This window comes from Camelus bactrianus, chromosome 15 (assembly GCF_048773025.1).
Source record: "Camelus bactrianus isolate YW-2024 breed Bactrian camel chromosome 15, ASM4877302v1, whole genome shotgun sequence".
Classification (NCBI taxonomy): Eukaryota; Metazoa; Chordata; class Mammalia; order Artiodactyla; family Camelidae; genus Camelus; species Camelus bactrianus.
The window spans coordinates 23128207-23145854 of record NC_133553.1 but is presented as its reverse complement, the minus strand read 5'-3'; the positions used below and the strand labels follow the sequence as shown (position 1 = coordinate 23145854).

The window sequence follows — 17648 nt, the reverse complement described above, 5'->3', positions numbered from 1 at the left end:
ACATTATAAATATGCATGCTGTGAACCCATACTACTTTTCTATCCATTTAGATGAGGTTAAAGTGCTGTATTTTTTATTTTTCTTGTTACATATCTTATATCCACATTTTTCTTCCTGCTGCCTTATACAGCTTGGTTTCTGGAGTATACATTTTTCTTTCTTTGAAGAGTTTTAAAAAAGTTAGAGTAACAGAATAACTTCCTTTCTTAAGGAAGTTTGCTAATTCATTACTTGATTGAATCATTTTGCTCAGCTCCTTCTGTGAGTCGGGTACTGAGGATAGAAAATGCTCCTCTGAGAGACATGGGTACAGATTACAGTAGCAGAGAGGTGAGTGTGCTAGGAGTCCACTGCACAGTCTTAGCTATGTAGTCTTCCTCTTAAATTGACTTTTATATTTTTCATTATTGTTCATTTACTGTTCATTTATATCTTAACTGAATCTTATATTTCTAGTTGTTAAGAGTTTTCTTCTTGTTTTAGAGAGCTCTACTTTTAGAATTAAGAGAGTATAAGTGAACCTGTTTCTAATGGTCATTCATTCATTCATTCAATAAGTCAGTGATGATTTTTGGGCTCATATCATTTACTTACCTGCACATTTGTAATCATAATATTTAACTTTTGAGTTCTCTTAAGGGTTAAGTGAAATAATGCATTTATGTAAATTTAGTTGTTGATGGACATTTAGGTTACTTGCATTGTCTTGGCTATTGTAAATAATGCTGCTGTGAACACTGGGGTGCATGAATCTTTTTGAATTAGTGTTTTCGTTCTCTTCGGATATATATCCAGGAATGGAGTTATTGGCTGATATAGTAGTTCTATTTTTAGTTTTTTGAGGAATCTCTATACTGTTTTCCACTGTGGCTGCGCCATTTTACATATGTACTGACAGTGTACAAGGGTTCCCTTACCTCCACATCCTCACCAGCATTTGTTATTTGTGGTCCTGTTGATAGTTATTCTGACATGAGTGATGTGGTATCTTATTGTGATTTTGATTTGCATTTCTCTGATTAGTAATATTGAGCATGTTTTCATTTGTCTGGTCGTCATTTGTATGTCTTCTTTGGAAAAATGTATATTCAGGTCCTCTGCCTATTTTTTAAATTGGGTTTGTTTTTTTGATATTGAGTTGTATGAGCTGTTCATATATTTTGGATATTAACCCCTTAGTGATCATATCATTTGCAAATATTTGCTCCCATTCAGTAGATTATCTTTTTGCTTTGTCAGTGGTTTCCTTTCCTGTGCAAAGCTTCTAAATTTAATTAGGTCCCACTTGTTTATTTTTGCTTTTGTTTCCTTTGAGGAGACAAATCCAAAAAGATTTTGTTGTGACTTAACATTCGTGTTTGGCCTATATTTTCTTTTAGGAGTTTTATAGTTTCCATTCTTACATTTAGGTCTTTAATTCGTTTTGCAGTTATCTTTGTATATAGTGTGAGAAAATGTTCTAATTTAATTCTTTTACATGTAGCTGTCCAGTTTTCCCAACACCACTTATTGAAGAGACTGTCTTCCCTATTGTGTATCTTTGCCTCTTTTGTTGAAGTTTAATTGACCATGTGTGTATGGGCCTATTTCTGGGCTCTCTATTCTGGCCTATGGATGCGTGTGTGTGGTGTGTGTTTGCTCCAGTGCCATACTGTTTTGATTACTGTGGCTTTGTAGTATAGTCTGAAGTCATGGAGCATGGTGCCTCCAGCTTTGTTCTTTTTCTAGATTGCTTTGACTATTTGGGATCTTGTGTGGTTCCATATCAATTTTAGGACTTTTTTTGTGAAATATGTCATGGGTATTTTGATAGGGATTGCATTAAATCTGTAGATTGCTTTAGGTAATATGGGCATTTTAACAATATTAAGTCTTCTAATACATAAACATGGAATACCTTTCCATTTCTTTGTATTATCTTCAATTTTCTTCATCAGTGTTTTATAGTTTTCAGAGTACATGTCTTTCACTTCCTTGATCAAGTTTTATTTCTAGGCATTTTATTCTTTTTAATATGATTTTAAACAAGATTGTTTTCTTGCTTTCTCTTTCTGATAGTTCGTTATTAGTGTATTGAAGAGTTTTCTGCATATTAATTTTGTATCCTGCAACTTTACTGAATTCATTTATTAGTTCTAATAGGTTTTTGGTAGAGAGTTTAGAGTTTCTAGATACAGAATCATGTCATCTGCACATAGTGGCAGTTTTACTTCTTCCCTTCCATTTTGGATGCCTTTTATTTCTTTTTCTTGTATGAATGATCTGTCCATTGATGGAAGTAGGGTGTTAAAGTCCCCTAGTATTATTGTATTAGTGTCAGTTTCTCCTTGTATAACTAGCTTTTTAATTGGCTTCCCATTGAGTTACAGATCAAGTTTGACTTGTTCAGTGATAATAACTATGTGTAGTACTACACGTAGGCCCAAATTATTATTATTTTTTGTTCTTTTTTTTTAACCAGAATATTTTCTTCTATGCTAAATAATAGAAATAAATATAACTTCACATCTTAAAACCAGTGCATGAAAGGTGGCAATTAGCAGTAGTACTCTGTCTGTTTAGCCTTTTGTTCCAAGGCATAGAACACGAATAAAAGAACTTTTTGTAAGTTTATTCTTGATAAAATTTCTTTGAAATAAAACATTTTCTTTAGTGTAAGGAATAATTGGTGAAAGAGTAGTTGAACATAATAGAACTTGTTGTAATCATTTCCTGCTGACAGATAAATGTTACCTTTAAATGACACCAGCAAAGTTTATTGTTTGGAATAAAACAATGAACAGGGTTCTAATATAATGAATCCTAAAATTTAGCAAAAGCAGCCATTATTTTGTAAAGAGGTAATTTAAGTTTACCATGTGCCTCTTTTTTTTAGTGGGTATGATACATTTAAATTTTAAGTCTTCCCTAGCAAAGTGAAAAAAATAGAAGAAAAAGATGAAATAAAGCATATATAAATGTTGTTTTGTGTTTATAGAACTTTAGATTCAAAGTATAAGCTTTGCAACTAACCAGACTCTCTATGGTTCTTTAGAAGAAGCAGTTATATTTTCTGGGATTTTTTTGAACCACAATTTCACATACCCCCTTTAGTGATTAATTTACATGACTAATATTTTTGTTGTGAACACAATTAATGTAAAAGTTTTCCTCTGAATTTTATTAAGCATTCTATCATTCTGTTTACCTTATGAAAGAATAAGTAGCTAAAATTTGGGGATTTTTAAAAAGGTAATGACAAGAATGATCAATTACTTTGAAGTGTAAAGAATGGTCAGATTTAGGGAAATACATATTCTGAAATCTTTCTTCCCCCTTAAGCGTAACATTACGTGTCAGATTATCTAGATTGTAGATGTGTACCATCCCCAGTACAGTTTACCCTTTCATCAGGATAATAAACTATATTAGGAAAATATTCTTGTTCTCTTAGACCGACAAATTCCATATCCGTGTACCTCCTTGACATATCTGTTCTTTTAAATTTACAAACTGTCCTCTTTTACTGCTGTATTCCAATTTTGAAATTTCTTGATATTCATGAGATCACTTTAAAAAAAACCTTTGTTGTGCTGTCAGTTAACTCATTCAGTTGGCACATTATTTTAGAGTCTGCTGAATGTTAGGCACTATTTTAGGTACTGAGGATGTTGCAAAAGACAAAGAAACAAAAATTCTGCCCTTAAGGAATTTACATTCTGACTGGGGAACAAGTCCCATTTGTTTCTTAAAAGCTATCATTTGAGTCATGATAAAGAAGTGATGTTTTTATAGAAAGCATTTTAAACTCCTCAAGTTTGCTTTAAAGTAATTTCCTTTGTAGAAACATTCTGGAAGAAAATGAAAGAGCTAAAAGTCTTTTTGTTTGTGTTTTGTTTTTTGTTTTTATGTTAAGTGTTGGTGATCAGACCTAAGATCAAGCCATATTTGGTACCTTAATTATGTGAGACTGGTACTAGTAACTACTGGTGTTGAGGTTGGTTTTATATCTCAGTTAATGTATGCTTTAAATACACACGTAAAAGTTCCATATTGCGTTTCCTGAATTCAGATTTGAGAAGGCTCACATGGCCTTCTGCCTGTTCTGCGCAGGTCTAACCTGGTGGCCATCTACTAACTAGAGGCGTAAGCTTTGGATCCTACCTGTCGTGTTGTGTTTAAATCCCTGGCTTTGTCCTGTATTGGCCATGAGGAGGGGCAAGCTAACCTGGGCCTGGATTTTCTCACTATAATATGAGGAAGGTAATATCCCCTATTAGATAGGCAGGACTAGTTAGGTATTGTGTATTAAAAGCCCTTCATCCTGCCTCATCTGTAGTGAGAGGTCAGTAAATATGGAAGCTCATGCTGTTGCTGATCATCGCTCATGTGTTACTATGAGTACTTTTATTATGTCAGTGGTGATCAGCGCATTTAGAAACATTGAGTTGTGCTGTGTTTTGAAAATGCAGCAAAAATACTTCATTAACCTAGGACTCTTCAGGCCTCCTCTTTGGACTGAGCCAGAGCCGAACTTGTCTTTAATGGGTGTTTTGATAAACATAGATGTTTTCTTACCCATTTCTGTTCATTGAAGCTTGACACAGCTTTACAATTTTCTAGTCTTTAGCTACCAAATAAATGTTATTTTGCTGAGAGTCCCACACCATGACTAATCATTTTAGTAATATCCCTTGTATCTAGTATGTACTTTGTGTAGAAAATACAAATCTCAACTTATGATGCATTTTTCTCAGATTTTTTGGAAAACATTTTGGATTTGGCTTATGGAACCATGTCTGCTTTAATTAGAAAAAGTGGTAATAGTTGGCTACGTTATTTTTTTTCCCTTGTCCCTCAATTCATTGCTACAATTTATTCTTATGGTGGAAGAGTGAGCATTATTATCATCACTGTATCCAAATGGTATCTTTTTTTCTTTTCAGTGATCTGTGATAACATATTAGCTACTGAGGTGGAAGAAAATAAAATAGGTTTCTACTTGGTGACAAATGAAATAGTGTGATTGTGGCATCCATTCTAAGTAATTGTCTATATGATTCTGAAACTTAAAAATGTGAACTCAACAGGCCTTCGAAAATGTACCCCTGGCACACAGTTTGCTAGGACAGTACATGGTAGCTAAAAAGTGGGTAAAATACTGTTTTAAAAAATAGTATATAATAAATTTCTTATTATGAATACCTAATGGGGAACTTTGACTTCAAATAATTTGCACCAATAATAATGACTTCAAAGGGGATGCTGTTGATTGATGAATCCACCCTGTTCATTTCCAGACCCTTTTAGCTTCTCTGTTCCTTGTAACCCCACAGTGGGCTCCTACCACCTTTTACATGAAGACTAATCTCTTCACATACATAATTTCCAAACCCTTGAAGTAATTTCTTGCGCAAGGCATGTTTTATAACTTACTAAGATAAGAAGGTGCAAAACATAACCTCCTAATACACAAAAGCGCAGCCCTTTTCTTGGGGCTATGATAGATTTTAGGAGAATGCTACTGTGATACTCAAAGATGAAATAAGATGCTTTATGGAACTGTAAAAGCAAGGCAGTTGAAATTTGTTTTTAGAATTTTTGTCTTCATTCTTAATTCAGGATGTTTCAGTTGAGTTTTTATGGATTTATGGAACATTAGAGCTGAAGGTACCTTAGAGATAATGTTTGAAGTGCTTCACTTTGAGACTCATGTGCCAAAGACTGCATAGCTGGTTAAAAGCAGATGCATTTCTGTTTCCCTTGGCCTCTATTTGGAGCACATTGCTTTGCGCTACTCTGCTGTCTTTACCTCATTCTCCCTTTTTTAATTTATTCTTAACTCCGTCCAATCAGGAGTTATTTTTGCCTCTTAGATTCTCCTTCTGTCATTTGTTAGTGAAGTTTTAAACCTGCAAAATTATTTCTTCACTCTTGCTGTTACCTGTCCTCTAAGTCTAGGCTACCACCAGCCACATGTGGCTATTTAAATTTTGAATAAAGTTAATTAAAATTAAATAATAAACTTTTCTTAGTATCAGTGTCACATTTCGTGTGGTTTGTAAGAGTGCATACAGCCGGTGGTCTCTGTAGCGGATGGCACAGTTGTAGAACATTTCTGTGATCGCAGGAAGTTAGTGTGTAAGCTTTTGAGGGAAAGGGACCATTTATGTTGGCATTAAGAACAGAAACACGGGCTTTTGATAAATACTTTAGAATATACGAATGAACCCATACCATCCTTTAGTTTCTTGCCTCATTTTTTGTTTTGAATTTTCGTTTTCTTTTTGAACCATGTTATGATCAAAGAAAAATCAGCCATTTGGTATTTTGCATTTACATATTGTATACGATATGTATCATGTACCACTTCATGTCCCGTAAACAGGAATCGTGGAGATTTAAGGTTATTTACATACTTTTGCACCGTGTTCCTTGTGTAGCCAGTCACTGAGGTAACATGTATTTTAAATGCTTATGCCCTTTTCTTTTTTTTTTTTTAAGTTGTAGCGATGACTCCTTGATGATCATTCCTTGGCACGAACGTAAACACCGAGATAAAGACTGGTGTGAGGGGATGGAGTGCAGGTAAGAACGGGCCAGCAGGAGGGCTCTTCATATCTTTGTCGGGTGGATGAACGGAATGCCCTGGAAGGTGGGGTGGATGATTGTTTACTTGATGGTAGTCCTGCTTGAGAGTTGGAATAAAGTTTTTTTTATTTTTTATTTTTTTTAAACCTTTACCCGACTCTAGGTATGTTAAAGCTTTTTTAATGGAAAACTATTAAATGCTGCAAAGGGATTATTCTAAAAGTGGTCCTTATGTAACAACTCTTTTCATTATGAGATAGTCTCTTCTGCTCTTTGACACATACAGGTGTATTTTTCATAGTTGTTATTATGGTCTGCATGCAGTTTTGTTCTTGATTGAGTTTTAATTTTCACTTTTAAAAGATTTAACCATGGAAAGCCTGAGAACATGGAGGCATCCAGTACGGTGGAAGTGGGTGGGCAGGGGGTGTGGGGCTGTAAGTCCATTTAAGGAGCATTTGAGTCCCTCTGCCTGCCACTCCTCGGAGTCAGGTAAACACTCCTGGCTGGTTTTACATTTGCTATGAGTCTTCTTATGCTTTTGGATTTTTTAAAATTCTGTGTCTGATAAATGATAAATAAAAGCCCTGGCCAGTTCTGTAATCACCACAAGTGAAATTTGGAAGCTCTCTCCATGTTAGCACTCGTGTTGGCAGTTTCCCTTCATTTCGTATCTTCATTTTTGATGTCTGAGTGAATGAATATGTAACTTGTAGTCACCTGTTTCACTCCAAAGAGTCTTATTGTGATAGCAATTGGATATCCCAGTGTGTTTTTGCCGTTACTTTCTTTTAAAAAAATTGTTTTAAATTTAATTTTTTATTAAAATTGTGTATATATTTGCAAATTAAAGATTTAAAGTTTTCTACAAATCTTGTTTAAAAAAGAAAAAAAAAAAGAGAAAAAGCCAAATCCTGGACTCCTTTGTTCTCCTTCCTCGTATCCTCTCTCTGGGGGCAGCTACTTTCAGTTCTCTTAAAAGATTCTGTTGGCATTTACTCCAGTCTGAATAACTTCACTGCTGAGCTGCTTCTTGATTTTTTTAGTTCTGGCTCTTTTCTGTGGACTTGCTCCAAGGGAAGATAATGGTTTAGTTTCTTTTTACTCCATGTGCTCCACTCCTCTTTGAGCATTTACCTGATTTCTGCTCCCCTTGAAAAATCTTTCACTGTCATTGCAGTGGAGTTTCAGAAAAAAGTGGAGCTTGCTGCCTGGTATGTATCAGCTGTGTTTAACTAGGAGTCCTCATTTCCCAGTTGTAATGAGAGTTGAAGCAGTAGATAAATGGAAAAGGGCAGGAGGTTGATGCCAGTGGACATGGTGGGAGGGAAAGGTGCTGTGACACTTGACCACAGTTCTCTCAGTTTAAGATGGTGCTTTTGACAGAGTAGCACTGTTCCATTTGTCTCATACTGCCCAGTTCTCCTTAGCCTGTGCCTTTTTATGATTCTAACAAGTGAATGAAAGGAATAAGGTGGTTTCTTCTCAGACCGAGCACAGCAAGCTCAATTGTAAGCAAAACTTGCAGTTCTGGAACTCCTCAAACTATAACAATGAAAAGCCAGGAAAAATCTGACAAAAGAAAAGGTGCTTTTGAAGAGAATGCAAATTTTCAGGACATATCTTTCTTTAATCCATTTATTTTATTACCTTTTTGCTTCCACCCAACCAGTTCTCCCACCCCGCACTTTCCACCTCTGGCAACTGCCAGTCTGTTCTCTGTCTCCATGAGCTTGGTTATGGGGTATCTTGTTGCTTTTTCGTTTGCACTTGACCCTTGAACAACGCAGGGGTTTAGGGGTGCTGACCCTCTGCACAGTCAAAAATGTGCCTATAGTTTGTGATTGACCTCCCCCCCGTGTTTGTGGTTCCCATACACCCACAGATGGTGTAGTACTGCAGTATTTACTGTGGGAGAAAACCCCACGTGTAAGTGGATGCAGTTCAAACACATGTTGTTCAAGGGTCAACTGTGATTAATTCTGTCTTCTGTTGGATTCAAGAATACCCAAGGAAGAAAAACGTGTAATCCCTGTGCTTGTAAAGTGTGTCATCTAGCAGGAAAGATGCTGCTGCTGTAAGCGACTAATGTGATGAGTGTCATGGAGAAGGGCAGGACCATTGGGACCATTCACAGGGAGACTTAATCGCGGTGGAGATCAAGGAAGATATTCCCAGGGAAGTGGTGTGAAATCTGAGATGTGAGGGCTGAAGAGCATTTAGCTAGTGGAGGGTGAGTTTGGCAAGTGAGTGGAGGAAGTGTTCTCAGCAGAAGGGAGAACATTTGGAAGGCTCAAGGCGAGGTCCCCTTTGGGGACTGAAGATAAGACATGTTGAAGTGTACAGAGCAGAAGTGAGACTGGCACCAGGATGAGGCGAGAATATTTTAAGGCAGATGACGAGCTATAAAAGTAGGCATAAGGATGATATGATCAGGTTTCTGTTTATAAAAAGATGACTGTATTACCTGAGGATATCATGAATTCAGTTTTGATCTTGTTGCATTTGTAATGCCTGAGAAAACATCGAAGAGCAAATAGAAGGAAGATTTTGGAACTTTGAAGTGAAGCCTCGGGTAGGGGTAAAATATGGTGGTCGTCATAATGTCTGTGGTAATTTATATCGTAGAGTCGAAGGGGAGACCTAGAGAGGGCTCAGTGAGAAGAGGGGGCAGCCGGAGTCTGTGGAAGAGCTGGTGTTCAGTGGTTGGCTAAAGGAAGATGCTCTGGCAAAGATGACTGAAAAGGAGCGACCAGAAAGATGAGACGGTGTGGCCTGACAGTGTGGCACGCTGGATGAGAGACAAGCGTGTCTCTAGAAGGAGAAGGTGGTTAAACCCAGTGCTGAGAGGGGGATAAGATAAGGTCTGAAAAAATTCTCAGAGGAACTCAAAGTGGCTTGTGGGTATTTTTCCCCTGAAATGGGGTAGCTTTAAAGGGAAGATTTCAGGGGGAGGGATGTGACTGTTGTGTGGCAGCGATGGGGAAAGAGTCACTGGTCTGAATGTTAATGACAGCTGTGAGACTGGTTAAGTAAAGGACCACCAGCTGTAAGCACAGTGGGCTGACTAAGGCACGTGGAGATTTGTGAGCTTTGGGTCTGATCATATATTATAACTGCTAATAATTCCAGTGCAAGTACTACCTGCAAATAAAAACTAAGCACCTGCTCTGTGCCAAACAGTGTTCTCTTTGTGCTTTAATATTATTTTGGATATTCTTGCATGATGATTATTCCCATTTTTATATGTATAAGATGAAATCTTAGACTAGTATTAACTCAGTAGTTTATGCAAGGTTTCCCAGCTTTCAGGGATGGAATTGCACTTCAGTTCTGACTCCAAAGCCCATTGCCTTATAATAGTAACAATTATACCACTTGTCATCCACTACTGACTTGCTTTAGATGATTGAGTGTCCCTAATGGAACATGGCCTTTCCCCCTATTTCTATCTGAAATATCCTAGTTTAATTTTTTTCTTTAGTCCTTAACTGTGAAGGCAATTGGCCAGGGCCATCCTCATAAAAGCTCCTCATAATATGTGGTCCCTGTGATGTGCTCCCTTTGTACATTCTTCTAGATGCTGTTAGTTTCTTATTTTGCAAATGTCAGTGCACTACTATGTTGCTGACGCCCACTAAAGTTATATTATCAACATAAATAAGGTATATTTCCTCTTATTATTATGAACATGCAAAACAAGGCTTCTTAATTTATATTTGAATCAGAATCACCTGGGGGTGTTTTTCCACTAAACAAGGCCTGGCTGGCCATCACAAGTGATTGTGATTTAGTAGGTATGTGGCAGGCACCCAGCCACGTGCATTTTGTTAACGCTTCCCAGGGTGATTCTGGTTTTATTTAATACTTGTTTGATTGATTTGTGGCATACTCTTTTTGATTTATTGTTCATTCTGTTTTTTTTTTAAGTTGGGAAAACTAATAGGAAAATAAATTAAGCCTCCAAAAAATGTCCCATTTATCTTGTAAGTGTGCACATACATACAGGACAATCCACACGCACACACTCACATATACATACGTGCTGCCAGTCTCAGTAATTCCTCTCTCCCCGTCGCTCTGTCTCTGTCTCCCTCTCTCACAAATTTATACTTTCCCCCAGCATCTCAGTCAGTTACTAACTGTTCTTTTTGTGCTCGGCAGAAAGGTGGTTGAGCCGAGTCTTCCAGATGAAAGTGAGTTCCTGTATGCTGCGCAGCCCGAGTTACTGCCGTACAGGACCTGCCGGCTTGCAGTGGGAAAGGTGACGGACTGGTATCAGGCCAGAGCGGAGGAAATCGAGCACTACGCTCGACAGGTGAGGGGAGACTGCCAGCTGTGGCTCCGTGATGCTGGCGGTGCTGTGCCGGACCCTCAGGATCCTGTGCATGTTCTGGCTGCTGACAGCAGTGCCAGCGATCATGTACATCGTTTGCAAGGGATGAAATGAGTATATCTTAGTACTTTTAATAATTTATTCATTTCCTCAGAAGCTATTGTGTCTTTTTTTTTTGATTCCTAAAGAGCAAACAAATACAACAAAAGTTTCCCAAGTCTTTCTTTAAAATGTAAGCTGCAAAATATGCATGTACTCTTCCAGATTTTCCATATGTTCTTAATAGGCTTAATGCCATTTTAATTTAAAAGATTGTATCAACATAAAAATGCTTGATTAGTCTCCCATTAAATTACATTAATGCAGTTGATTATTACTTGCTTTCTAGGATCCCTGTTTGAAGCTCTGTTTCTAATGCTTTCCTTAAGTCCAAGCCTAATTTCGCTCAGTTCCCATGTGCCTTTACTGAGATGCGAGACAGCTTTATCAGAGAGGGGATGTGGGAGAGAGAGACAAGGGTTGTGAACCTTAGAAGACTTAAATACGAATCTTGACTCTTCCACTGGTAGACTTGGGGACTCTGGACCTGCTACCTACCTTTTCTGTACCTGAGGTTTTTCAGGGGGTTAGTTTTTACACAAGAGTCAATGATAGCAAAGAAAATAAACAGGAAGGAGCATTAAAAATTATGCTAATTGAGTTCTCTGCAAATGTAAGCAAAAGTTGTCTCATCTTAGAGGACAGAAGTTGGCAATTTGGAGCAAAGAATGGCCGAATGCCCTTTGAAATCTCATTCAGGGTCTGGCCAATGGATGACTTTTTCATTCTACTTGCAGTCTTGGCTTTGGACTTCCTGTCCTACCATACAGTTTTTCACTTGACAGGAAGGGTGAGTCCAGAGGGTCTGATGAGCAGCTGTACTATAGGAAGGAATAAACCCATTTGTTTAAGTTTCTACTTAGTGTGTCTGGCATGGCCCTGTGTCTCCATTTGATAGCCTTTTTGAATTTCTCCTTGATCTAATTCCTATTTTTAGTATTCACAGAATTGGAGATGAATTATTTGCTGGAGCTGATGGTAATATTACAGATCAAAATTTTGAGTGAATGGCCAAGAATATTTATGATTGACTTTTCAATCATAAGATGGCTAAGGACATTTGAAAATGTTTAGTAGGATTTTAAGATACCAGAATAAAAATGTCTGGAGGAGATATGGCTTATTTAATTCTTTGTTATAGACAGATAAATTAAAGTCCACAGAAAAGAAAGTGAACAGTTTGCTCAGGGACACTTGGGAGCAGAGCCAGACAAAATCCAGGTCTCTGTGTAATCTGTCTTACAGAGTCCATATAAAAATGGACAGTTACATTAATCTTTTTTTTTTAACTTTTTTATTGATTTATAATCATTTTACAATGTTGTGTCAAATACATAAATCTTAATGATTGAAAGCAAGATAAATTAATCTAAAAAAGTGGTTCTTAATTCTCAGACCCATAGTATTTTTTGTAGGAAATATTTTGTAATGCTTCCTTATTATCCTGATGTGCAAATCATAGACATATCTTATTTACAGAAATAATTTCCAAAAAAAAATTAGTATAATAACTGTAACATGTAGGATAAATATGTAAATGCTTGGTCATGACTGCACTAGGAAGCAAAGCCAGTGAGAAATACTGTGAACCAGATAGCTGACGATGCACACAGATTGAGGTATGTTGTCTTGTTGGGGTAAATCACCACAGATTACTGTCTGGGATGTGAACAACTCATGGAAGCATGTTTCTTCAGGACGTTTGAAAAGGTAGGCAGGAATTAGGACAAGGTGGTCGGGTGGGACTGCCCTGCACGTTGTGGGAAGTCTAGCCTAGCATTCCTGCTGTCCTCTCACTTAACGTCAGTAAGTTCCACTAATACTTGGGATGGACCGAAATGCCTCCTCAGGTTTCCAGAATGCCTCCTGGTGGACGGTTCTGCTCCCATTGAGAACTGTAATCATAGACCAATATCATGTATCTGGAAATGACCAGTTCATATCAGTCACGTTAGGCAAAGGCGTTATGACTTTGCTAAAAGGAGAAACTCACCTGGTAATTGATGAAGAAAGCTCTCAAGTGAGTAGATGAGGTGCATTTTTGTAGTTTGTACAGGCAAATGTGGGTTGTATGCCATGTATCTGAATGTCTTTTAAGACCAGTGCGTCATATGATTTACAGGAGTTTACAAACGCATGTAGTTTACTATTGTCTCTGGCCAATGAAGAAAAAGATCCTGTTTGGGCTAGTTTTGTCTGAGCAATTTGTGGGTTTTAGCTGAACTTTTAGAGACAGCTTTTTGAGAGTAAGGAGAAAAGGGTGAGTGTGTATGTTATATATACATTAAAAAACCCCCTGATTTCTAGGTAGGTCTGTCATTTGAGCAAGATTGAAAATTTTTAAATTTCTCTGTAAAAACTTCCCTGTAAAAAATTCTGGGCAGTGAGCCTCATGCATTTCAAAACATAAGTAATGAGTCCTCAATTTTCAGTGTTTAAATATTTTGTAACCCAAATTTCAATTCTTATTCAGGTTATTTATTTATTTATTTAAAAAACTTTATTTTTTGTGTGTACAACAGTATTTTGGCTTCTGTGTAACTACACCAAGGGCTTTGTTTCTGTCAGTCACCATACAGTTTGACCCCTTAACCCATTTAATTTTCCTGCCACCCGGTTTCCCCTCTGGTAGCCCCTACTCTGTTCTCTGTATCTATGTGTTTGGTTTTGTTTGCTTTGCTTTGCTTGTTTGTTTGTTTATTTTTTTATATTAAGCATTTGAGTGAAATCACATGGTATTTGTCTTTCTTTGTCTGACTTACCTGACTAAGCCTAATACCCTCAGGGTCTATCCATGTTGTTGCAAATGCCAAGATTTCATTTTTTTTTTATAGCTAAGTCAGTGTTCCATTGTGTATGTGTATGTATACACACACACATACATTTTCTTTATCCATTTATTCACCGATGGGCACTTAGGTTGTTTCCCTATCTTGGCTATTGTAATCATGTATCTTTTCAAATTAGTATTTTTATATTCTTTGGATAAATACCCAGAAGTCGAACAGCTGGATGATATGGTAGTTCTATTTTTAATTTTTTGAGAAATCTCCCACTTTCATGGTAGCTGCACCAATTTACATTCCCACAAATTGTGTTTGAGGGTTTCCTTTCCTTATCTCCACATCCTCACCAACATTTGTTATTTCTTGCCTTTTTGAAGGTACCCTTTATAATGAGAATGAGGTGATAGCTCATTGTGGTTTTGATTTGCATTTCCCTAATTATTAGTGATGTTGAACATTATTTCATGTGCCTGTTTGCCATCTGATGTCTTTGGAAAAATGTCTGTTCAGCTCCTCTGCCTATTTTTTTAATCAGATGTGTTTGTTTTGTTTAGTTACATGAGTTCTTTATACATTTTGGATATTACTCCCTTATCAGATGTATGATTAGCAAATATCTTCTCCAGTATGGTAGCTTGTCTTTTTGATTTGCTAGTGGTTTCTTTTGCTGCACAGAAGCTTTTTAGTTTGTTATAGTCCCATTTGTTTATTTTTGATTTTGTTGCCCTTGTCTCCTGGAGGAGACAGATCCAGAAAGATGTTGCTAAGACTGATGTCAAAGAGCATACTGCCTGTGTTTTCTTCTAGGGGTCTTGTGGTTTCAGGTCTTACATCCAAGTCTTTAATCCATTTCGAGTTGAGTGTGGTATGAGATAGTGGTCTAGTTCTGTGCTTGTGCATGTGGCTGTCCAGTTTTCCCAGCACCGTTTATTGAAGAGACTGTCTTCTCTCCATTTTATGTTATTTGTTCCTTTATCAGAAATTAATTGTTCATGTATGTGTTGGTTTATCTCTAGACTTACAATTCTGGTTCATTGATCTCTATGTCTGTTTTTCTACCAATACCAACTTCAGTGTGTAAATATTTTTCTAACCCAAATTTCAGTCATTCAGGTTTTTAAAAAATAGCACCAACGAGATAAATGGCCACACTGGAATGCAAAATAATCATTTTTTTTACACTTACCTATGTTCTTCTTTGCTTGTTTATTTTATCAATACTTGATTTTTTAGAAGAGTTTTAGGTTTATAGAAAAGTGGAGTAAGAAGTCCAGAGTTTCCACATACTCCCTTCACTTTTCCCCCTGCCCACCCATTAGTTATCCCTCTTACTAACATCTTGCATTTGAGTAGTACGTTTGTTACCACCGATAAACCAAGATGTCTTTTAGTGGGCGAGTGGATCAATAAACAATGGTGCATCCACACAGTGGAATATCACTCAGCTCTAAAAAAGAAATGAGCTGTCAAGCCATGAAAAGATGTGGCAGAAACTCAAATGCCTATTACTAAGTTTAAGAAGCCAATCTGAAAAGGCTACATATTGTATGACTCCAATTATGTGACTTGAAAAGACCAAATAACAAGAGACAGAAGATGAGTGATTGCCAGGGGCTGGTGGGGGTGGAATGACTGGGAGATGGAGAGTCTCCTAACACCGGTACTTGCAGCTCTGCCGACGAGTCTGCCTATTTTCAGTCTGGTCCATTTCCAGTCGTCGTCCAGTAAGTACTTCTTTGAGTGTTCTTTCCAAAGTGTAAGTCTATTTATGGCAGGCCTCAGTCGAAAACCCTTTGGTAATACTTGCGTTTCAGGATAAACTGCGAATTCCTTAGCTCAGCACGTGACATTCTTTTTGATCTGGCCTGTCCCTGCTGCTCTGGCCTTGTTTTTCATCACTTCTTTTTTTTTCATCTTTTTCATCACTGCTTTTCAGTTTATGGAACGAACTGTACTGTCACATCTCTGCCTTCCATGCTGTCCTCCTGCCCCTCTTCTTTCTTCACTTCCTAATACCCATCGATTCTTTAAAACCCATTTTAAGTGTTCTCCCCTCTGGGGGATTGTGTGACACTCTCGGGTCGGGCTCCATGCCCTCGTCTTTGACATCCCAGTCATCCTAACTCCATTTTGGTCATTAATTTACCAGACTGTGTTTCCCTACGAGATGGAGACATCTTTGAAGGAAGAGATCCCATCTTCCTCAGTTTTGTATTCCTAACACTTAGAATGGTATTCGGTTCATAGTCGGTCTTTAATATGTAATTGTTACTCTAGGGGTAAGGAGTAAGTAAGGGGGAGGTTAAGGCCACAGTAGATGATTTTTGCCATCAATCAGAATATGCCATTTCCTAGAAGGGAACTGTGATTAAATCACAGTGACTGATTTGTCAGAGCCCAACTAAATTTTTTGTCTTTAATTTTAGTTTCTTTATGCCGTACACCACAGGATGTAGCTTATTATCTGGATATTTATATTTTGGATAAATACGTTGTAAGAAAAGGCTGAATCCAGATGATGCTACGGCAGAAAGGTCCTGTAGGAGACTTGGTTGGGTCTAGCTCATACTTCTTTTGTCAAATCTTATTGTATATTTGTTTGAAATAAACTATTTGGCTTTATTTTTGAAGAAAAAACATGTAATTTCATAAGCCTGATCAAGTGATAGGAGTGAAACTGCTGTCTACTGAGCATCTGTAGGAAAATCGTTCTTATTTTGGTCTAAGAGAAGTCTAAGTATTTGAATTGAGAGAGAAAGTGTCTGCCAGAGTTAGTCATTCAACAAGTATTTACTAAATGTCTTCTATGTGGGAGCTGTTGTGGAAGGATAGGTACTGAAAGGAATATGGAAGCAAAACATTCTTTTTGGGGCAGAGTGGTATAGTAAAAACAGGGTTAATTTGGCATTATCACTAGCTATGTTTTTTTTTCCCCTGATTGTTAATGTTTTGAGAATTTAATAGAAATATGTGTAAATCTGCTCTCTCAACTGCAGTGCTCTAACGAATTTAAGATGATTGTCTTTTTCTTGTTTTTATTTTCAGTATTTCTTGCTGTTTATTTGATTCTTTTGTGACAGTGTGATGTATTTGATAAAGAACTCCAATGTCTTTGTACTAAATAAAAAATGTATGTTATTGGTAATGCGATTTTTATGTAAAATGATTACAAGAATTGGATTCTATACTGGAGGCTTTTACTTTAGAATATGTGGGAAAAATGCATTACTCAAACTTACTGTCTCCTTTCCATTTTAGGTTGACTGTGCGTTGTCGCTTATTCGGCTTGGAATGGAGCGGAATATCCCTGGTTTGCTGGCTCTCTGTGATAATTTGGTTACTCTGGAAGCATTGGTTTATGAAGCTGGGTGTGATTTAACCCTAACCCTGAAAGAACTCCAGCAGATGAAAGACATTGAAAAACTCAGATTGCTGATGAATAGTGTAGGTTTTATTTTAACTTTCTTTTTAGGCATTCCCTGTGTGCTCTGATTAATGTATGTCTGAAAGCCAAAGATGTGGTGTTCTTCAACCCAGAGAACTTAGTCAAGGTTTCTAGACTTAAAAAAAATATATCAAATATTATGAGTAAATAACTGAAGGCATCCAAAACCATTTGGCTATTTTTACACCTTCTTTGCCCTTCACTCATACGCGTCAGATGTAACTTTTTTTTTCCCCCTCCCTTCTAGCTAGGCATATTTCTAAACTAGCTTTCAGTCTAGTAATGGTGTTTCTAAACCTTCTGTTAAAATTCCCAACTACTTATATATATTCCAATATCTTAAAAAAAAAAAAAAAAGTACTGGAGTCCAGAGGGCTGGCTGGGTGGTTGTGTGAAGAAAGCATCTTGGCT

General features: G+C 37.1%; 1 protein-coding gene across 1 annotated transcript in view; it reads left to right on the top strand.

The window, feature by feature from the left end:
* The window catches only part of NBAS (NBAS subunit of NRZ tethering complex), a 277415-nt gene that overhangs the window by 95557 nt on the left and 164210 nt on the right, over nucleotides 1-17648 (top strand). Inside the window, exons 22-24 of the mRNA XM_010947343.3 lie at nucleotides 6485-6568; nucleotides 10736-10889; nucleotides 17051-17236. Coding sequence (XP_010945645.2) covers nucleotides 6485-6568; nucleotides 10736-10889; nucleotides 17051-17236 — 424 coding nt within the window. The remainder of the gene's footprint in view (nucleotides 1-6484; nucleotides 6569-10735; nucleotides 10890-17050; nucleotides 17237-17648) is intronic.